This window comes from Oncorhynchus nerka, linkage group LG12 (assembly GCF_034236695.1).
Source record: "Oncorhynchus nerka isolate Pitt River linkage group LG12, Oner_Uvic_2.0, whole genome shotgun sequence".
Classification (NCBI taxonomy): domain Eukaryota; kingdom Metazoa; phylum Chordata; class Actinopteri; order Salmoniformes; family Salmonidae; genus Oncorhynchus; species Oncorhynchus nerka.
Window position 1 is genome coordinate 41,372,978 of NC_088407.1, and position 23,098 is coordinate 41,396,075.

Below are 23,098 nucleotides of genomic sequence, written 5' to 3' on the forward strand. Positions count from 1 at the left end.
TGCTATGGGGGGTGCTGAGCTGTTGACCGGGGTAGGGATAGCCAGGTGGAAAGCATGGCCAGCCGTTGACAAATGCTTCTTGAAATTCTCGATTATTGTAGATTTATCGGTGGTGAGTTTTTCCTAGCCTCAGTGCAGTGGGCAGCTGGGAGGAGGTGCTCTTATTCTCCATGGACTTTAGTGTCCCTTACCTTTTTTGAGTTTGTGTTACAGGATGCAAATTTCTGTTTGAAAAAGCTAGTCTTTGCTTTCCTAACTGCCTGTGTGTATATTGGTTCCTAACTTCCCTGAAAAGTTGCATATCGCGGGGGCTATTCGATGCTAATGCAGTACGCCACAGGATGTTTTTGTGCTGGTCAAAGGCAGTCAGGTCTGGAGTGAACCAAGGGCTATATCCATTCCCAGTTGAACATTTTTTGAATGGGCATGCTTATCTAAGATGGTGAGGAAAGCACTTTCAAAGAATAACCAGGCATTCTCTACTGATGGACTGAGGTCAATATCCTTCCAGGATACCCGGGCCAGGTCGATTAGAAAGGCCTGCTCGCTGAAGTGTTTTAGGGAGCGTTTGACAGTGATGAGGGGTGGTCGTTTGACCGCGGACCCATTACGGACACAGGCAATGAGGCAGTGATCGCTGAGATCCTGGTTGAAGACAGCAGATGTGTATTTAGAGGGCAGGTTGGTCAGGATGATATCTATGAGGGTGCCCGTGTTTACGGATTTGCGGTTGTACCTGGTAGGTTCCATGATAATTTGGGTGAGATTGAGGGCCTCTAGTTTAGATTGTAGGACGGCTGGGGTGTTAAAGCATATCCCAGTTTCGATAATGAAAAAGGAATGTCTTGCACATTTATTGGCAGGCCTGAATTTGACAAAGGGGGATTTTACTGGCCTGTGGCTCCATCCATCATGTGGCTCCTTCAGATAATTCACATCACTGTGCAAAGAAATTAAGATTCAGCGTAGAGTAATTCAATCTCTATTTACACTTGACAAGGTATTCAAAAATGTAAATCACAACAGTAGTGCAGACTGCGTTTACAACATTGCACCACCAGCTGGAACATCAGTTGAAATATACAGTACCAGTCAAAAGTTTGGACACACCTACTCATTCAAGGGCTTTTCTTTATTTTTTATATTTTCTACATTGTAGAATAATAGTGAAGACATCAAAACTATGAAATCACGCATAACCAAAAAAGTGTTAGACAAATCAAAATATAATTTTAGATTTCAAATTCTTCAAAGTAGCCACCCTTTGCCTTGATGACAGCTTTTCACACTCTTGGTATTCCCTCAACCAGCTTCATGAGGTAGTCACCTGGAATGCATTTAAATTAACAGGTGGGCCTTGTTAAAAGTACATTTTGGGAATTTCAGTCCTCCTTAATGCGTTTGAGCCAATCAGTTGTGTTGTAACAAGGTAGGGGTGACAAGGTATACAGTAGATAGGACTATTTGCTAAAAGACGAAGTACATATTATGGCAAGAACAGCTCAAAAAAGCAACTCTGCCTAGAAGGTCAGCATCCCGAAGTCGCCTCTTCAACTGTTGACGTTGAGACTGGTGTTTTGCAGGTACTAATTAATGAAGCAGCCAGTTGAGGACCTGTGAGGCGTCTGTTTTGCTCAGTTGTGCACCGGGGCCTCCACTCCTCTTTCTATTCTGGGCAGAGCCAGTTTGCACTGTTCTGTGAAGGGAGTAGTAACAGCGTTGTACAAGATCTTCAGTTTTTTGGTAATTTCTCGCATGGAATAACCTTCCTTTCTCAGAACAAGAATAGACTGACGAGTTTCAGATGAAAGGTCTTTGCTTCTGGCCATTTTGAACCTGTAATCAAACCCACAAATGCTGATGCTCCAGACACTCAACTAGTCTAAAGAAGGCCAGTTTTATTGCTTCTTTAATTACCACAAGTTATCAGCTGTGCTAACATATTTGCAAAAGGGTTTTCTAATGATACATTACCCTTTTCAAATTATCAACTTGGATTAGCTAACACAATGTGCCATTGAAACACAGATGAGTGATGGTTCCTGATAATAGGCCTCTGTACTCCTATGTAGATTTTCCATTTTTTTTTTTTTTTTTTTTTTTTTTTTTTAAATCTGTCGTTTCCAGCTACAATAGTCATTTACAACATTAACAATGTCTACACTGTATTTCTGATCAATTTGATATTATTTTAAATGGACATTTTTTTTTGCTATTCTTTCAAAAACAAGGATCGAATCCCCAAGTTGACAAGGTAAAAATCAGTCGTTCTGCGCCCGAACAAGGCAGTTAAACCCACTGTTCCCCGGTAGGCTATCATTGTAAATAAGAATTTGTTCTTAACTGACTAAATAAAGGTTAAAATAAATAAATATATACTATATAAAAAATTATCCACTTTAAATTCTGTCTGAAACACAACAAAATGTGGAAAAAGTCAAGGGGTGTGAATACTGTAGATGGATAATCCACAATGTCTCAAAAAAAGCAACATTATTTCTCATACATTTACAAACAAGCAAGCATTTTCATTACAATGTTTTTATTAAGAGGTTATGGCATTTGCGCATAATCATTTCAATTATTTTTTCTAAATAAAGTGGATGTATTCCCATCGCTATGTAAAAAGGGTTGTTTTTCTGTTACTAAGACAGTAATTGTGGTCATTTAGGTCACTATGTTTACTTGGATTCACGTCAGACATTAGAAACATTTTTAATGAATTTCTTCCCTTTATCAAGACATGTAACCTTCATGTTGGTTGGTGAAGCCCAATCACTGAATTTGTATGAGTGTTGCATCTTTGTAAAATTACATCATACGTTTATTTTATGAAACCTTATAATAAATAAGCCAACCTTTCAGCCAGACATCTGTGAGGAACATAAACATTGTGATTTGATGTTCTGAATGCAACTCCAATTGCAACCATTAATCCAACAGCCCTTGGCAACCCTCTGGGACAACTGTCATCTGCAACCCAGTTTTAGTCAATAAGCACATAGGACGTGTTGCTAGGCTGCAGACAGATGGCGATCTAGGGAACACAAGAGCTGCAGCACCAGCGCCACCTCCTGCAGGGGCAGCCACACGACACAGCAGTCAGAGCTCACCTCTGGAAAGAGAAACACAGAACAACATCTCTCAGGAGAAATAATTCTAGATGTGAGATGATGAACTAACCTCCTGACGGCAGGTGATGGTGACAAACTTCAACTTGTGTCAAGTTGGCTGGACGTCCTTTGGGTGGTGGACCATTCTTTATAAACATGGGAAACTGATGAGCGTGAAAAACCCAGCACCGTTGCTGTTCTTGACTCAAACCGGTATGTCTGGCACCTACTACCATACCAGTTCACAGGCACTTAAATATGTTGTCTTGCCCAACAAGTGACATCAATAGTAGCATCAAAGTAGCCAGCGTGAAAAAACCAGCACCGTTGCTGATTATAGCTTTCACCTGGTCTGTCTGTATACGTACCCAGGCCATTGGCGTCGCTTGTCAGTCAAAGGAACATAGATCACCCCCATAAGGGCTTTCCTGATGAAGGTGCCGTCACTCTGGCGATCGTACTGTTCTAGGACCTGGCTTCCCCCATCAGGACCAACAGGCAAAACCAGCCTTCCACCAGGCTTCAACTGATCCAATAGCTGTGTAATGAAGGCATAAATGATGAGAAAAATGCACATTTACTTTCCCTCCCTTGTGAAAAGACAATGTTGTAAAATTTGTGTTAATGACATTATAATGCGCTGATATAATTCCCAAATACTAATACCATTTATATAGTAATGCTTTGACATCCTAATGCCCTTAACGGTGTAATAATGCTCTGACATAATGGCCTTCATGATGTAATGATGCTCCGATATACAGTACCAGTCAAAAGTTTGGACACACCTACTCATTACAGGGTTTTTCTTTATTTTTACCATTGTCTACATTGTAGAATAATAGTGAAGGCATCAAAACTATAAAATGACATATGGAATCGTGTAGTAACCAAAAAACTATTAAACAAATCAAAACATATTTTATACTTTGAGATTCTTCAAAGTAGCCACCCTTTGCCTTGATGACAGCTTTGCACACTCTTGAGAATGCCAAACTTTGACTGGTACTGTAGATGCGGTAAAGGAGTCAATGGAACACAGACGTTCCATTGACCAGATTGGCGCATATTCAACAAATCTGACCTACAAAGTGGATATTCGTCAAATCTGTCATGATATATGTATTGTAAAGTATTCACAACCCTTGACTTTTTCCACATTTTGTTGTGTTACAGCTGGCATTTAAAATGTATTACATTTGGATCTTTTCATCTTTGGCTTACACACAATAACCCATAATGTCAAAGTGGAATGTTTTTGTTGTTACATTTTTCACGAATTAATTGTCTTGAGTCAATAAGTATTCAACCTCTGTTATGGCAAGCCTACATAACTCCATGGGCTTACTCTGCGTGCAATAATAGTGTTTAACATGAGCAATGAATTTCAAAACACAGATTCAACGACAAAGACCAGGGATGTTTTCCAATGTCTCGAAAAGAAGGGTACCTTCTAGATACATTTTTATTTTAAAGAAGACACTGAATATACCTTTGAGCATGGTGAAATGATAAATTAGGCTTTGGATGGTGTATCAATACACCCAGCCCCTAAAAAGATACAGGCGTCCTTCCAAACTCCAAAGTTGTCGGAGAGGAAGGAAACCGCTCTGGAATTTCACCATGATGCCAATGGTGACTTTAAAACAGTTACAGAGTTTAATGGCTGTGATAGGAGAAAACTGAGGTTGGATTAACAACATTGTAGTTACTCCACAATACTAACCAAATTGACAGAGTGAAAAGAAGGAAGCCTGTACAGAATAAAACATATTCCAAAACATGCATCCTGTTTGCAACAAGGCACTAAAATAATACTGCAAAGCAATTCACTTTTTGTTCTGAATACAAAGTGTTGTTTGAGGCAAATCCAATCCATAACATTACTGAGTACCTCTCTCATAATTTCAAGCATAGTGGTGGCTGCATCATGTTATGGGTATGCTTGTAATCATTAAGGACTGGGGAGTTTTTCAGGATAAAAAGAAACGGAATGGAGCTAAGCACAGGCAAAATCCTAGAGGAAAACATGGTTCTGTCTGCTTTTGACCAGACACTGGGAGATTAATTCACCTTTCAGCAGGATAATAACCTAAAACACAAGGCCAAATCTATATTTGCTTAACAAGAAGACAGTGAATGTTCCTGAGTTTTGACTTAAATCAGCTTTAAAATCTATGACAAGACCTGAAAATGGTTGGTTTAGCAATGATCAACAACCAATTTGACAGAGCTTGAAGAATTTTGAAAATAATGTAAATGAGATATTTCTGTATTTAATTTTCAATAAATCTGCAAAAATATCTAAAAACAAATTTTCACTTCATCATTATTGTGTGTAGATGGGTGACAAAAAATGACCATTAAATCCATTTTGATCCCACTTTGTAACACAACAAAATGTGGAAAAATTCAAGGTGTGTGAATACTTTCTGAAGGCAATGTCCGATTTGGATATATTTGGCTGTTTTCTCTGCATACAATGGCTAAATGCTAACTCCTGTTTGTATAAGCTGGTTAGTATAGCTAGCATACAGAAATCGGTGGTAGTAGACAAAGTCGATCTTGTCTAATCTCTGCAACTACCCAACGGGCTCGGGAGAGGCGAAGATCGAGTCATGTGCTCTCCGAAACATGACCTGCCAAACCGCGCTTCTTTAACACCCGCCCACTTAACCCGGAAGACAGCTGCACTAATGTGTCAGAGGAAACACTGTTCAACTGACGACCGAGTCAGCCTTCAGGCGCCCTGCCCGCCACAAGAACGCGATGAGCCAAGTAAACCCTCCCCTAACCCGGACAACACTGGGCCAAATGTGTGCCGCCTTATAGGAATTCCAGTCATGGCAGGTAATGACACCGCCTGGGATTGAACACTGCGATGTAGTGCCTTAGACCGCAGCGCCACTCGGGAGGTCCTACATACTGAGATTTTTACCTCAACATAGTGTGAAATACACATAAACAATAGCCTAAATGTAAGCTAATTATACCCAGGGGCAATGAAGAGACCCCACACGTTTCCATGGCAATTCCATTGTTTCGCTCATATTCAATTCACCTCTTTACCGCATCTATTACTGATGATAAATTCAAGTCGTCAGTAAAATAAAAACAATGGCTTGAAAGTTATTGATCGGCCAAGTCCTTACAGCTTTAGGGAGCGTAGGCGCGGCTGCCCCTACATGAATGGCATCATATGGGGCTCCATCAGGGTAGCCTAACCGTCCATCTCCGACTGAGAAAAACATAAATATTATGAAACATTGTTATGGCGTCTGGAGAGAGAGAATTTATTTGACCATTTAAAACAATACAATCACACGTGGATAATGCATTTACAATCATCAAGGATAACACAAGAACATTTGAAAACGTATTTTCATTGTGGTCCTCTTACTATGCATACATTGGTTAGACATATAACTCATAACAAAACAAAAAGACAGGACGACATTGTCATAGCCTGGGGCATTACATACAGACGTTTATTTTTAATTGCTCGATCATGAGTCAGCTTTTGACATTCTTTTTAAATGAAGTTATGGTTGGTTTGGCTTTGAGTTGCTGTGGTAGGTTGTTCCACTCAACAGTCCCGGTATATAAAAACAGTCTCTGGCTCTGGTGTTGTATTAGTGGACATCTCTAATAATAAGTACAATTATTTTGATAGGTACATAGGGGCTGAGTAAGTAATAATTCTATGGATCAGACAAAGTTGATTTAATTTGACCCTTTTCTCTACAGATAGCCAGCCTAGCTGATTAAAATGCTCAACCACCAGATGAGTACGAGGGGGGAGTTTAAGTACAACTCTCACCAGCTTGTTTTGGCTGGTCTGTCGCTTAGATGATCATTAGATGTTTAGGGATGCTGTGGAACCATGATGTCCATGCATAATCAAAGTGACACTGAACTTGTGCACCTGCCAGTCTTTAGGGTGTCACTATCAAGATATTTTGAGGTCTGACCTAGGAATTGTATTTTTTGGTTTATCTTTGTTAAAACCTTCAGGGACATAGTCTCACCAGGTATCTTATCTATCCAATTCACACCCAAAGTAGCTGACTGAGGTTTTTGGTGTAACCCCTGAGTTGCCCACTTTGACACTAAAAATAGGGGGCCTTGCAAGCTTTACTCTGGAACCAAAATGTTTTTCCAAGATGCAGAGAAGGGTTGTTATCTGATAGCCATTTAGTGATATTGGATAACTCTGCACTAAGGTTCTCTTCTACTGAGGCTTTGTCCTTATGGGACACCAGTAGAGCAGAGTCATCCGCATACAACTAGTTACAAGAGCAGGCTGATTTCATATCGTTAATGTACAGTAGGAAGAGAAGTGTGCCAAGGTCCTCCCCTGTGGCACCCCACAGCTAATCCCCTTTGCAATAAAATGTTTTCCATTGACATCCATCACTTGGTCTTTACCCGTTAAATAGGATTCAACCCAGTCAATGACCATTCTCTTAAATCCAAGGGCTTTTAACTTATAGAGCATGATACTATGATCAAACATGTTAAACGCCTTCTGCAGATCCAGCATTACCATTCCACAGAAATTTCCCTGGTAAAATTCTTTCCTGATAAAGTCAGTTAAAAACAATAGGTGTGTCAGCAGAGAGGGACTTTTTAAAACCAGACTGTAGTTCGTATTAAATATTATTCTTACTAGTATTTCCCTCTATCTTTAGACATCACACTCAAAATAGATACAGGTTGCCCTTGTCTGTTTTGCTGTCCTTTTTGTGGATAGGGATCCCTCTAGCAAGTGTCGTATTCGTGGGAACTCTGAATCACCCATTTAATGTTGGGTGACACAGGGGGCAATAAGTTCAGCACCATCTCTTAAAAACCTGGTAGGGATATTGTTGAGGCCTGTAGCTTTAGAGCAGTTTAATTCAGACCGTCTCTTAACAACTTCAGCCTGAGACACTGCTATAAAGGAAAAGGCATCAGCTTGTACATGCATCATGAAGTAATAGCCTAGGACCTGATCCTAGCATACACTCCAGTACTACCAGGTAGCTTCTCAACCAAATTTGAGGAAACTGTTGTGAAAAAGGTATTGAGATTGTCAGCTGCCACTTCTCCATTGGCCTCAATACTCAAGCTTTTGCAATTTGTTTTCTGTTATCTATATACCAAATGTTTTAAGGACTGCCACAATTTAGGATTATGCCTATTCTCACAAATTCTGTTGTAAAATATGCTTTTTTGGCATCTTCAATCATCTGACTAGCTTTGTTCCTTAGGGTACTGTGTCTGGTGAAAGCATCTTCCTCTTTGGTTCTGTTATATTCTAGAAATGCAGTATTCCTTGATTTAATGGCCTCAAGGATTTCCTGATTCATCCAAGTTTCAGTTCTTTGTTTAATTCTTATGGCTTTCCATGGAGCCACTATAAACACTCCCATACTTTATCCATATCTATACATTTAAGTACCGGGTCCCAATTAACTTTATTCAAGTGATCAATAAATGCATCTTTGCTATAATGTTTCAGACACCTAAAAGTTATTGTGTTGTGACAGTTTCTGAGCCTTTTTTGTGCAATAAATCATTGAAAGGTCACTAATCCAATCGGGAATGACACCACTTTAAGAAATCTTAGATTTATCAGACACCAAAACAAACATATAGTGTATCATGACTAGATACAGTTTGCCAACTCAACATTTCCATCTATCATTATTTGTTTGTATGTTGTCTGAACCTACAGCTGGATACATAGCCTTTCATTCACCGGACTTACCGACAAGTCTGATACGCCCTGAAGAGAGCAGCTCGGGTTCGTCAGCCTGGACGTTCCTCACAGAGGTTTGGACCAGCTCATCTATGTGTTCAATCCCTACTACTTTCCCTGAGGGCCCTACCTACAGAGGGAAGGAGACGCAAATGACTATAAGGAAATATCACAAATATGATTATTGTGAAGTACTCATACTGATCGATTCTGGAACTTACCATCCTTGCAAAGCACGCTGTGAGATAGCCACTGCCTGATCCCACATCCAATGCAGATGCACCGTCCATTAGCTTGTCACTTAGTATCTCCAGGGCATGTGCATGCTGAATAAACACCGGACAGCATCGTGTCATTATCTTTCCTACTTAGAAAACTACAAGTTCTATACTGAGAAACTTACCATGTGTGGAGCACTGATTGTTGCCTTGAATCCTATGAAAACAAAGGAGCTCATTATGTACTGTATGTAGTGATAACATCTATTCAACTGTCAATTATGCTACTTTGTACAAGTTTGTATGCTAATCATAACTGAAGTAAGTCTACACTGAAGTAAGTCTACACACCCCTTGCACAGTCTTCACATTTTGCTGCCTTAAAATTAACTCTAAAAAGGGAATACATGACATTTTTTTCCCGATAGATCTACATAACCTACTTCACATTTTCAAAGTGAAAGAGAAATTATGAAAAATATAATTATACGAAGATGTCTTGATTGTGTATGTCTTCACACCCCAGAGTTAATACTTGGTGGAAGCCCCTTTAGCATCCATTACAGCTGTAAATCATTTTGAATAAGATTCCACCAACTTTGCAGAACACTTAGGGTAACATAAACTGAGTGTACAAAACATTAAGAACACCTGCTCTGTACATGACAGACTGACCAGGTGAAAGCTATGATCCCGTATTGATGTCACTTGTTAAATCCACTTCAATCAGTGTAGATGAAAGGGAGTTGACAGGTTAAAGGATTTTTAAGCCTTGAGACAATTATTTTGCATGTGTGCCATTCAGAAGGTGAATGGGCAAGACAAAATATTTAAGTGCCTTTGAACAGGGTATGATAGTAGGTGCTTGGCGCACTGGTTTGTGTCAAGAACTGCAATGCTGCTGTATTTTTCACGCTCAACTGTTTCCCATGTGTATCAAGAATGGTCCGCCACCCAAAGCATATCCAGCCAACTTGACACAACTGTAGGAAGCAACATGGGCCAGCATCCCTGTAGAATACTTTCGACACCTTGTAGAGTTCATAACTCAACAAATTGATGCTGTTCTGAGAGAAAAAAAGGGGGGACAACTAAAATGAGCAAGGGGTGGTGCAACTCAATATTAGGAAAGTGTTCCTAAGGTTTGGTGTACTCAGTGTATATAATGCAGATCAATGAGCAGAACAACAAAAATATTTCTGAAGTTCTATAACCTAAAGTATAGGTGTATGTAAATTACACTGAAGTAATTTCTAATGTTGAAGCAACTCAGTATAAGGAAGGTGTTTGTTAATGTTTTGTACACAGTGTATATCCATTGTTTTTGTCAAAATTGTTCAAGCTCAGTAAATTTGGTTAGGAATCATTGATCGGCAGCAATATGATAAACCTTGTCTCTGATTTTCAAGCTAAATTAAGTCAAGACTGAGACTGGACCACTCAGGAACACTCAACACCTCTTGGAAAGCCATTCTGGTGTGTCTTTGGCATTACATATTTTGTATTTGTCCTGCTAAAAAATAAAACTATCCCAGGGTTAGGATTTCAGAAGACTGAGGCGGGTTTTCCTTGTACTTTTTTTACTTGAGATTTGCTCCTTTCCTATTTATTTTGAACATGACAAACCTTCCAGCATACCCATAACATGATGCTAATGCCACAATACTTAAAATTTGGCAAAACATAATAATAATAAATTGCAGTGTTGTGTATTTTTTTTGTTTTATTAACAAAGGCTTCTTTCTTTTTACTTTGTCATACAGGCCAGTAATATGGAGTGAACACAATGTTGTTGATCCTCTGTATTTTGAAGTATTGTGGTGGCAGCATGTTATTGGTAGGATTGAAATATGAATGGATCAAAGCCCAGATTATTTTTAAAGTTAGAGGAAACCACGCCTCAGTCCTTTTAATACCTAACCCTTGAATAGCATTTGAATTTTGTGTTCCTGAATAGTCCAGTCTCAGTCCTGATTTAAATCTGCTTGAAAATCAGATTAGATTCATCCAAATTTACTGAGCTTGAGCAATTTTTACAAAAACAATGGATATAGAGTATCTTGCCCTCAGATGGTAGAATCTTATTCAAAATGATTCACAGCTGTAAGTACTGTATTAACTCTTGGGTGTGAAGACAAACGCAATCAAGACACCATTTTTTAAAATTAATTTGGTAAACATATTAGATGTGTAGAATTTCATTAGGCACTGTACCTATGGACTGAGGGGAGTCAGCATAGGGGTAGTCTCTGGAGTAGATCCCTCGGTCGGTGGCAAGCATGGCGTCAAACACCCGATCACTGCGGATAACCCCATGTTCTTTGGAGTAAAGGAGGTCATTTTCAAAGACAATTATTGAACACAGTGGCTTTTTAGAAGGATATGCAGTAACCAGAAAATATACATACAGTAACCAAAAATGGTTGAGAACCACAGGTCAACATAACATGTTTCCATCTGAACATTCCACAATGTCGTGTCCTACTGAACACAGCCCAGGACTGACATCAGTCTCTCATACCTCTCAGGCGGTCGATAAGTTCTGGGTGTGTCTTTCCAGTGGACATCCATGCCATGGTTCTTGAAAGCAGCACACCCATAGGGACTGCCACTACAACCAGTCTGAACACTGCTTGCATCTCCTACACTGGTGGAGCTCCCTGACAATGAAAATAAAACCACACAATGTCACACAAAGACCCCATTGCAAGGTATGCTCAGACCGACACACACATACGTTTATAAAAACAATCGAAAATATCTAGTTTGTTAGCTTGCCATCGAACAAAAACGGTTGGTTTAATGCTTGCATACCTCAGAATATACTACATGTAACACTAACGTGAGTAGCAAAGATTTTCCAAATGATGAAAACGTACCTTGATAGTAGCTACTTACCACCATCGATCTTCAACATTTGGACTGTTGCAGGACACTTCCTGGTCCCCACAAAGGACTACCATAGCTGGCCAATAACTTTGGGTTTACATAACTGAAAGCCAATGAGCACCAATAGAACCTCAGAATGACTTGACAGGCAGTGACCTCATCTAATCAAATCACTCAAAACACGCCAAAGGAGGAGTATTTGGATTGTGTTTAGGATTCCTGCTAGACTAGTAGGCTAGCTAGCTAACGTTAGCACGTTTATGTCCTACTGCCTGGAAAATACGGTTTAGTTGCTTTACGTTTTATTCGCAGGTAAGACACCAAGATAACATGTTTAGCAGAGTGAACGTTTAGCTTCCATTTAGCTATACTTTTGAAATTCCAATGACAATGTGATTAATTTAAAGCTAAACGCGCCAACTTGGTAGCTACGGTTAGCAAGCTAACAAATAACGTAGAAACTCATTCAATGCTGTAAACAGCAGCTCATTTCTAACTTGGTGAAAAGTTTACCAAGACCTTGCAGTTGGTATACAGTTTAACTTAATTGCATTGCTCAAGCTATCTATCACTGAATTGATTTTTAAGCTAGCTATCACTGAATTGATTTTTGAGCTAGCTATCCGTTCATAGAGTTGTTGACATGCTTTTCTCAACAGACCACAGACAGACTGCATCTGCATGAAGATGATTGAGGATTTCGAGAGTCACGAGACTCGGTCCAGCGGAGAGCTGTGGTCAGAAATCTGCTCGAGCCTGCCTGACGTACAGGAGGAAGCTCAAGGCCAAGAGGGGGATGATGCCACACTGTTCACAGATTCATTCCAACCCTCACATGTTGGCAATGGCCTGCAATCTAATGGCATGTCTACGAGTTCCTCCTCTCACAGCGTCTGGGAACCTATGGAAGACTCAGATGTCTACATTGCTAGTTTAGGTAAAGTCAATCTAATATCAAACTTCTGTCATGTGTGGCCCTCCACCCTTATCTATGGCCCTTTTGATGGCATCAACCCTGGTCCTTGACTTTAACTCCAACGCCTGTGTGAGTGCTAGGCTGGAACAAAAGCCTGCACACCCAACAGCTGTCTGCTTTACTGTAGTTTTAGAGGCTTTGCCTTCTTTCCAGTTTCTATGTTGGGTTCATGTAAACAGTAGTGTAAAACTTCTCATGCATCAATGTTATGTCCAGAAATAGAGGAATAATTAATTTGAAAGTATCCAAATGCATATCCCACTGGGCATACACTGGTTGAATCAAAACTGTTTTCATGTAATTTCAATGAAATTACGTTGAACCAACGTGGAATAGACATTGAATTGACATCTGTGCCCAGTGGGATTTTACTATTGATTCCATTCTCTCCTTGCAACACACTTCTAAGTCTTATTTTCACACAGCTATTTGGGATGATTGTGAGAAAGCCGTGAATCAAGGTCGGAAATCAAGGTTCTATTAATCCTAATCTCATAGTTCTTAACATTTAATATTAAAGTTCATTATGAATCCTGTCTTTCAGAGAACCGTCTGAAGAGAATAAAGGGCCAGTGCACTGAGGTGACTTCCAGGGAGATGCTGCGCTCCCTATCTCAGGCCAAAAAAGAATGCTGGGATAGATTCTTGCATGACGCTCAGAGCTCAGAACTCTTTCAGGAGGGTGAACTAGATCAGAGGTGAGCTGAAGAGCATCATTTGTTTTGTTGTTCTGTTTGAAGTAGGCCTATTAACCTTCTCCACTAGTTCTGGACAGCTTTGGAGGCTGAGCTTGTAAAGAGTCTTACAGGTCCATGGATTGTTCTGTTATAAACATTTAACATTTGTTTTACATTTAAGTAATTTAGCAGACGCTCTTGTCCTAGTGCATTCATCTTAAGAGAGCTAGGTGAGACAACCACATTTCACAGTCATAGTAAGTATATTTATCCTCAAAGATGTTATCAGCAAAGTCACTGCTAGTAGGACTGAGGGGGATAGTAAGACTGAGACGAGAGGTGTCAGAACGGAGTGCTCGGATTGGGATGTAGGGTTTGAGCATAGCCTGAAGGTAGGGAGGTGCAGTTCTCTTTGCTGCTCCTTGGGCAAGCACCATGGTCTTGTAGTGGATCCAAGCTTTGACTGGGAGCCGGTGGAGTGTATAAAGGAGGAAGGTGACATGGGAGAACTTGCAAAGGTTGAACACCAGACGGGCTGCAACATTCTGGATAAGTTGCAGGTGTTTGATGGCACAAGCGGGGAGGCCCAGCACCGCTTCCTGTGTGAGGAAAGGTTGTACTTTACGGATGTTGTAGACCATGAACCTGCAGGAGCGAGTCACTGCTTTGATGTTTGCAGAGAACGACAGGATGTTGTCCAGGGTCACGCCAAGGTTATTTGCTCTCTGGGATGGGGACACCGTGGAGTTGTCGACCATGATGGTGAGGTCTTGGAGCTGGCAGGCCTTTCCCAGGAAGAAGAGCAGCTCCTTGTCGAGGTTGAGCTTGAGGTGGTGGGCTGACATCCAAGCTGAGATATCTGCAGGGCATGCAGAGATGTGTGTTGCTACATGGGAATCAGAGGGGGGAATGAGAAAAATAGTCAAATTTTGTTGTCACATACACATGGTTAGCAGATGTAATGCGAGTGTAGCGAAATGCTTGTGCTTCTAGTTCCGACCATGCAGTAATATCTAACAAGTAATCTAACCTAACAATTTCACAACTACCTTATACACACAAGTGTAAAGGAATGAATAAGAATATGTACATAAAAATATATGAATGAGCGATGGCCGAACGGCATAGGCAAGATGCAGTAGATGGTATAGTGTACAGTATATACATATGAGATGAGTAATGTAGGGTATGTAAACATTATATAAAGTGGCATTGTTTAAAGTAGCTAGTGATAAATTTATTACATACATTTTTCATTATTGATGTGGCTAGTGTGTCATCCACATAGCAGTGATAGTAGAGACCATGAAAGGATATGACGAAGCTGAGTGTATAGAGAAAAGAGGAGAGGGCCTAGAACCGAGCCCTAGGGGAACACTAGCAGTGAGAACACATGGTGCAGACACAGATCCTCTCCACACCACTTGGTAGGAGCGACGTGCCAGGTAGGATGCAATCCAGGAGTTGCAGAGCCTGAGAGGAGGATCTGATGGTTCAGTGTCTAAGGCAGCGGATAGATCTAGGAGGATAACGACAGAGGAGAGAGAGTCAGCTTTGGCAGAGCGGAGAGCCTCCATGACACAGAGAGCAGTGACATCAGAGGGGTTGAGTGTTGGTTTCTTGAAGAGGGGAGCAACTATGGCCATCTTCAAGTCAGAGGGGACACAGCCAGTGGTCAGGTATGAGATGATGAGGGAATAGGAGAAGGGAAGAGGGGATGGAGTGGGTAGGTTGTCTGGCGACTGGACATCACTACTCGCAGGATTTCATCTATAGAGAGAGGGGAGAAAGAGGTCAAGGCGTAGAGTAGTTATGTGTGAGTGAGACCAGGAGACTCAGTAGGCTGAGTGTATGAGGAGCGGATGTCGTCAAACTTTTTTTCAAGGTGGTTGACAATCTCGTCTGCAGGGAGGGGGAGTAAGTGTAGGATTAAGAGGTGGTAAAATTGTTTCCCGGGGTTGGAGGTAAGAGGCTTGGAATATAATGATAGAAAGTGGCTTTAGCAGAGGATACCGAAGAGTTGGTAAGGCGGAGGGAGTGGAAGGATGATAGGTCTCCAGAAGTTAATTTTTCCTCCATTGCCGCTCAGCTGCCCGCAGCCCTGTTCTGTGAGCGCGCAGTCACTCAGACACAGAGCAGGAGGGGAGGCGACAGTTTGAGTCAAATGAGGCGGTAAGGGAGGAGAGCAGGTTCGAAGCGGCAGAGTCAGGAGACGGGCAGGAGAAGGATTTAGCAGAAGGGAGAGATGATAGAAGAGAGTGAAGATTGCGAAAGTCCATGATCATCTGGGTATAGGTTGAGTGGGTAGGATTGCAGGAGAGAGTGAGAACTACTTTGTTTATTTTTATCTGAGACCTGCAGGGGGGTTGCAGTGAGATTGGTAGGCGAACAGCCTCTAGTAAAGTAGAGTTCAAGCCTATTACCTGACTTGTGACTGGGTGAGGTCAAGAGGCAAGGAGGGGAAAGAAGAGGTGGAAAGAAATTAGTCAAAGTCAGGCATTGGGAGGTTGAAGTCACCCAGTACTTTGCCTCTTTTTGTAATGAAAGGATGTGTCATAACTTCTATCTGTTCTTCACAGTGCCCTGGAGCATCTAAAGCGTTGGCTGGTACCTGAGAAAGTGGCCGTCAGTGCTGAGGAGCTGGAATATCTCCTCCTGCCGTCACTGAGCCGAGAGCATATCTCCACGGACCAATCACAGAGTGGACCAGAGGCAGCCACTCAGAACCCTGAAGAGGATGAGAGTCACACACCGGAGAAATAACTACCTGTTCACTTCAGACATTTTACCAACGACCCTTATATGTTATCATGTGTTATTACTGGACAGGAACATGATGTGATTTCTTATACTGTTGTTATTAGGTCATATGTGTTTGGCTTGTTTATAAATGTCTTGTCAAAACGGGAAAGAATTCAATGACATATCATTGCAAAAACTGCAGCGGTCCATTGTTGGTTATGTTACTTTTATAAAATATTGTCATGTTGATTTTATGATATGGTTCAATAAAAAACTGCAGTTCATTGTTAGGGAATATCCGGAAACCACACTAGTTGCATTTTGTTAGGCTACTACACTATGTAGCACCAGAGATGGTCTCTAATGTTGTAATGAGCTTCGGCACTGCTTTTATGATACGAGTCCTATCCAGAGTATTAATAGTTAAGATGGAATCATTATAAATGTAGCTACTATATGTCAATTTCCATATGTATGATAAATGTACTAGGTTCATTACCATGTGTATGATATACTGTACCACATATTTAAGATTCTGTAAGTAAGATGAGAGATTAATTTGTATGAAGGAATCTTTTGAAACAAAGTTAATAAACTTGAAAAAAAAAAGTATTTCTCTACCCGTGTCTTAGTCTTTCACGTTCAGAAAGTATCACAAATAATTGGACATGTATACGTTGTACTGTATAGCTACCCCTAGATGGCAGCATTGTAATCAACAAAATAATTTAGACGTAAATAAATCAGCATGGCCAAATATGGTGACTGAGGACTCCTCACGTGAGTGACATTCAACATTCAATCAATTTCCTACTGTGTACTTCAGTTAATATTCAGCAGTGGAACTGTCTATGCCATGGAACTGGACCTCAGTGGTAGAGGTCCCCCCCCCACCAGCCAGATTGCTCCTGATTTGAATACAGCAGTGAAAATGTGGACTACTTGAAAGGAGATAGGTTGACTGATGACAACACTGGGCAGATACCCTTCTCACCAGACTTGCTTTGAAGAGTCTATTTTGGATCGCTGTTAAAGTTGTTCAAAAGTCCAGGCTCTGTTGCAGCCGGCCGCGACCAGGAGACCCATGGGGCTGTTGCACAATTGGCCCAGTGTCGTTAGGGGAGGGTTTGGTCGGCAGGGATGTCCTTGTCCCATCGCGCACAAGTGACTCCTGTGGCGGGCCGGGCGCAGTGCATGCTGACACAGTCGCCAGGTGCACAGTGTTTCCTCTGACACATTGGTGTGGCTAGCCTCTGGGTTAAGGGGGCATTGTGTCAAGAAGCAGTGCGACTTGGTTGGGTTGTGTTTCGGCGGATGCACGGCTCTCAACCTTCGCCTGTCCTGAGTCTGTCTGGGAGTTGCAGACAAGACTATTGGATACCATGAAATTGGTGAGAGAACAGGTTAAAAAATATATATATATAAATAAACATTAAAAAAGTTGTTCAAATACAATAAAAGGTACATGTTCAATGTATTTTTGTAACAAATGTATATAAATGATTCTTGTGTATTTCCAAAGAGAAATTAGAGAACATAGGCTGTCTAAAACATGTGGATTATAAAATTAAAATAAATTAAATTATTATTTGTCTTTGGTGTTAAGTGTGCATGACATTTTATACTAGATGGTCAACATGCTGGAATACAGTTATTTCAAGCTAAAAGTACAGACTGTGTATTTGATTTAATACAAGATCACTTGTATTACAGTATGGATACAGTATGATACTGAAAACATCTTATTTGTATTTAATCTGATTCAAATGTGTGACATTTAACTTCTTAAGGTATAGGGGGCAGCATTTTCACTTCTGGATAAATAGCGTGCCCAATTTCAACTTCCTGCTACTCAAGCCAAGAATATAAGATATGCATATTATTAGTATATTTGGATGGAAAACACTCTGAAGTTTCCAAAACTGTTTGAATCATGTCTGTGAGTATAACAGAACTTATGTAGCAGGCAAAACCCTGAGGACTAACCATTCAGATATATATATTTTTTTAGGTCTCTGTCTGTTCAGTTAGTTCTCATTGGGAAACAATATTTTTTCGGCACTTGTTTTCAGTTCCTACCGCTTCCACTGGATGTCACCAGTCTTTGGAATTTGGTTGAGGTTATGCCTTTGTGCAATGAAGAAGTATGGCCATCTACAGTGCCTTGCGAAAGTATTCGGCCCCCTTGAACTTTGCGACCTTTTGCCACATTTCAGGCTTCAAACATAAAGATATAAAACTGTATTTTTTTGTGAAGAATCAACAACAAGTGGGACACAATCATGAAGTGGAACAACATTTATTGGATATTTCAAACTTTTTTAACAAATCAAAAACTGAACAATTGGGCGTGCAAAATTATTCAGCCCCCTTAAAGTTAATACTTTGTAGCGCCACCTTTTGCTGTGATTACAGCTGTAAGTTGCTTGGGGTATGTCTCTATCAGTTTTGCACCTTTTTTCCAATTCCTCCTTGCAAAACAGCTCGAGCTCAGTGAGGTTGGATGGAGAGCATTTGTGAACAGCAGTTTTCAGTTCTTTCCACAGATTCTCGATTGGATTCAGGTCTGGACTTTGACTTGGCCATTCTAACACCTGGATATGTTTATTTTTGAACCATTCCATTGTAGATTTTGCTTTATGTTTTGGATCATTGTCTTGTTGGAAGACAAATCTCCATCCCAGTCTCAGGTCTTTTGCAGACTCCATCAGGGTTTCTTCCAGAATGGTCCTGTATTTGGCTCCATCCATCTTCCCATCAATTTTAACCATCTTCCCTGTCCCTGCTGAAGAAAAGCAGGCCCAAACCATGATGCTCCCACCACCATGTTTGACAGTGGGGATGGTGTGTTCAGGGTGATGAGCAGTGTTGCTTTTACGCCAAACATAACATTTTGCATTGTTGCCAAAAAGTTCAATTTTGGTTTCATCTGACCAGAGCACCTTCTTCCACATGTTTGGTGTGTCTCCCAGGTGGCTTGTGGCAAACTTTAAACAACACTTTTTATGGATATCTTTAAGAAATGGCTTTCTTATTGCCACACTTCCATAAAGGCCAGATTTGTGCAATATACGACTGATTGTTGTCCTATGGACAGAGTCTCCCACCTCAGCTGTAGATCTCTGCAGTTCATCCAGAGTGATCATGGGCCTCTTGGCTGCATCTCTGATCAGTCTTCTCCTTGTATGAGCTGAAAGTTTAGAGGGACGGCCAGGTCTTGGTAGATTTGCAGTGGTCTGATACTCCTTCCATTTCAATTTTATCGCTTGCACAGTGCTTCTTGGGATGTTTAAAGCTTGGGAAATCTTTTTGTATCCAAATCCGGCTTTAAACTTCTTCACAACAGTATCTCGGACCTGCCTGGTGTGTTCCTTGTTCTTCATGATGCTCTCTGCGCTTTTAACGGACCTCTGAGACTATCACAGTGCAGGTGCATTTATACGGAGACTTGATTACACACAGGTGGATTGTATTTATCATCATTAGTCATTTAGGTCAACATTGGATCATTCAGAGATCCTCACTGAACTTCCGGAGAGAGTTTTCTGCACTGAAAGTAAAGGGGCTGAATAATTTTGCACGCCCAATTTTTGTTAAAAAAGTTTGAAATATCCAATAAATGTCGTTCCACTTCATGATTGTGTCACACTTGTTGTTGATTCTTCACAAAAAAATACAGTTTTATATCTTTATGTTTGAAGCCTGAAATGTGGCAAAAGGTCGCAAAGTTCAAGGGGGCCGAATACTTTCGCAAGGCACTGTAGGAACCGGGTAACACTGTTGAGAGTTGCGCAAGACTTGAAAAGTAGCATTGGTTTGATGTCTTCCTGTATTGAACACAGATAGACCCGTCTTCAATTTGATCGAATATTAACGTTTAAAAATACCTAAAGTTGTATTACAAAAGTAGTTTGAAATGTTTTGGCAAAGTTTACAGACAACTTTTGAGATATTTTGTAGTGACGGTGCGCATTTTGGAAGCAGTTTTTTTCGGGATCAAACGTGCCAAATACATTTAGGATATATATGGATGGAATTAATCGAACAAAAATACCAATTGTGATGTTTATGGGACATATTGGAGTGCCAACAAAAGAAGATCGTCAAAGGTAAGGCATATTTTATTTCTGTGTTTTGTGTAGCGCCTGCAGGCTGTTGTGCTATCATCAGATAATAGCTTCTTATGCTTTCGTGCAAAAGCCTTTTTTTAAATCTGACATGTTGGCTGGATTCACAACGAGTGTAGCTTTAATTTAGTATGTGTGATTTAATGAAAGTTAGATTTTTACATCATTTTATTTGAGTTTACCGCACTGCATTTTCCCTGGTTTTTGGCCAAGTTAAGAAGTTAATTACAATGTTGTTAATGTGTTAGGAACGTTCTCCAAAGGGTTTGATATTGGGAATGTCCTCAAAAGGTTCAGAAAATGTTAGGAAAACAAATTATTCTGTGGGAATTTCATTATTTCAGCATAGCGTTTAGTGCAGGTTTCCTCGTGGTTCTATTTGATGTCGTGTTCCCAAATTGTTCCAAGGTTAAGAAACGTTTTTCTGTAGGCATTTCAGTACTTCCACAGAACATTCCACACAAGTTCTCATGTGGTTCTATTTAATGTCCTATTTTTACTACATTCTGGGAACATTTTCAAAAGTGGTGCGACTTTGTTTTCAGAACATTCCGAGAATGTATGGTTCTCATGTGATTTCTTTGCAATATTCTGGGAATGTAAAAACCACAAGAAATTCCATAAAAACCACAAGAAAACTTTAGTTATGTTTAGAGAATGTTCTACATTTTTTGTTTAAAAACAAATGCATTCTGTTCTCAGCATCAACAAAACTGAAAAAGAAACATCCTCACTGTCAACTGCATTTATTTTGTTTAAATATTTGTATGAACATAACAAAATTCAACAACTGAGACATAAACTGAACAGGTTCCACAGACATGTGACTAACAGAAATTGAATAATGTGTCCCTGAACAAAGGGGGGGGGGGTCAAAACCAAAAGTAACAGTCAGTATCTGGTGTGGCCACCAGCTGCATTACGTACTGCAGTGCATCTCCTCCTCATGGACTGCACCAGGTTTACTAGTTCTTTCTGTGAGATGTTACCCCACTCTTCCACCAAGGCACCTGCAAGTTCCCGGACATTTCTGGGGGATTTGCCCTAGCCCTCACCCTCTGATCCAACAGGTCCCAGACGTGCTCAATGGGATTGAGATCCGGGCTATTCGCTGGTCATGGCAGAACACTGACATTCCTGTCTTGCAGGAAATCACACACAGAGCGAGCAGTATGGCTGGTGGCATTGTCATGCTGGAGGGTCATGTCAGGATGAACCTGCAGGAAGGGTACCACATGAGGAAGTAGGATATCTTCCCTGTAACGCACAGCATTGAGATTGCCTGCAATCACAACAAGCTCAGTCCGAGGATGCTGTGACACACCGCCCCAGACCATGACAGACCCTCCACCTCCAAATCGATCCCACTCCAGAGTACAGGCCTCTGTGTAACGCTCATTCCTTTGACGATAAACACGAGTCCGACCATCACCCCTGGTGAGACAAAATCGCGACTCGTCAGTGAAGAGCACTTTTTGCCAGTCCTGTTTGGTCCAGCGACGGTGGGTTTGTGCCCATAGGCGACGTCGTTGCCGGTGATGTCTGGTGAGGACCTGCCTTACAACAGACCTACAAGCCCTCAGTCCAGCCTCTCTCAGCCTATTGCGGACAGTCTGAGTACTGATGGAGGGATTGTGCGTTCCTGGTGTAACTCGGGCAGATGTTGTTGCCATCCTGTACCTGTCCTGCAGGTGTGATGTTCGGATGTACCGATCATGTGCAGGTGTTGTTACACGTGGTCTGCCACTGCGAGGACGATCAACTGTCCATCCTGTCTCCCTGTAGCGCTGTCTTAGGCATCTCACAGTACGGACATTGTGATTTTTTGCCCTGGCCACATCTGCAATCCTCATGCCCCTTTGTTGCATGCCTAAGGCACGTTCACGCAGATGAGCAGGGACCCTGGGCATCTTTCTTTTGGTGTTTTTCAGAGTCAGTTGAAAGGCCTCTTTAGTGTCCTAAGTTTTCATAACTGTGACCTTAATTGCCTATCGTCTGTAAGCTGTTAGTGTCTTAATGACCGTTCCACAGGTGCATGTTCATTAATCGTTTATGGTTCATTGAACTAGCATGAGAAAAGTTATTTGGATTTTTACTAATTATCTTTGAAAGATAGGGTCCTGAAAAATGGACCTTTCTTTTTTTGCTGCAAAGAAACCACTACTAGTAGGGCGGCAGGTTAGAGCGTTGAGCCAGTAACTGAAAGGTTGCTGGATCGAATCCAGCGCTGACAAGGTAAAAATATGTTGTTCTGTTCCCAAGCAAGGCAGTTAACCCACTGTTCCTCAGGTTCTGTGGATGTTGATCATGGCAGCCCCCTGCACCTCTCCGATTCAGAGGAGTTGGGTTACATGCAGAAGACACATATCAGTTGAATGTGTTCAACTGTACAACTGACTAGGTATCCCCCTTTCACCAATCATATTATTGGTTAGAATGATGGTTCTATACTGAATGCATGTGATAGTCATTGCTAAACAATATGAGTAGTGTATGTAAGGAATGCACCTATAGGAGGAGAGTTCTCCACGAGGTGGGTTGGGCATGAACTGACGGCATGTTGTTCAGTACTGAGCCATGCTGACTGACAAATGGTGTAGAAGTGATGCTGAC

At 41.1% G+C, this 23,098-nt stretch overlaps 2 protein-coding genes across 3 annotated transcripts; one reads left to right on the plus strand and one right to left on the minus strand.

Moving 5' to 3' along the window:
* Positions 1 to 2,525: 2,525 nt before the first annotated feature.
* pcmtl (l-isoaspartyl protein carboxyl methyltransferase, like) lies at positions 2,526 to 12,076 on the minus strand. 2 transcript variants are annotated; one of them, XM_029674905.2, is made up of 9 exons: positions 11,973 to 12,076; positions 11,596 to 11,734; positions 11,289 to 11,393; positions 9,260 to 9,291; positions 9,078 to 9,182; positions 8,866 to 8,986; positions 6,266 to 6,351; positions 3,482 to 3,651; positions 2,526 to 3,115 (listed from the first exon to the last, which is right to left on the minus strand). In XM_029674905.2, exons 2-9 carry the CDS (start codon positions 11,711 to 11,713, stop codon positions 3,103 to 3,105), a joined length of 750 nt encoding a protein of 249 aa, XP_029530765.1. In that variant the 5' UTR covers positions 11,714 to 11,734; positions 11,973 to 12,076; the 3' UTR covers positions 2,526 to 3,102. The 2 variants fall into 2 exon arrangements, with proteins under 2 accessions (XP_029530765.1, XP_029530764.1); XM_029674904.2 differs by having other exon boundaries at positions 11,954 to 12,050.
* A 92-nt stretch (positions 12,077 to 12,168) lies between these two features.
* ccdc32 (coiled-coil domain containing 32) lies at positions 12,169 to 16,970 on the plus strand. Its single transcript, XM_029674906.2, has 4 exons — positions 12,169 to 12,275; positions 12,623 to 12,900; positions 13,484 to 13,637; positions 16,196 to 16,970. Exons 2-4 carry the CDS (start codon positions 12,645 to 12,647, stop codon positions 16,377 to 16,379), a joined length of 594 nt encoding a protein of 197 aa, XP_029530766.1. The 5' UTR covers positions 12,169 to 12,275; positions 12,623 to 12,644; the 3' UTR covers positions 16,380 to 16,970.
* Positions 16,971 to 23,098: the final 6,128 nt, after the last annotated feature.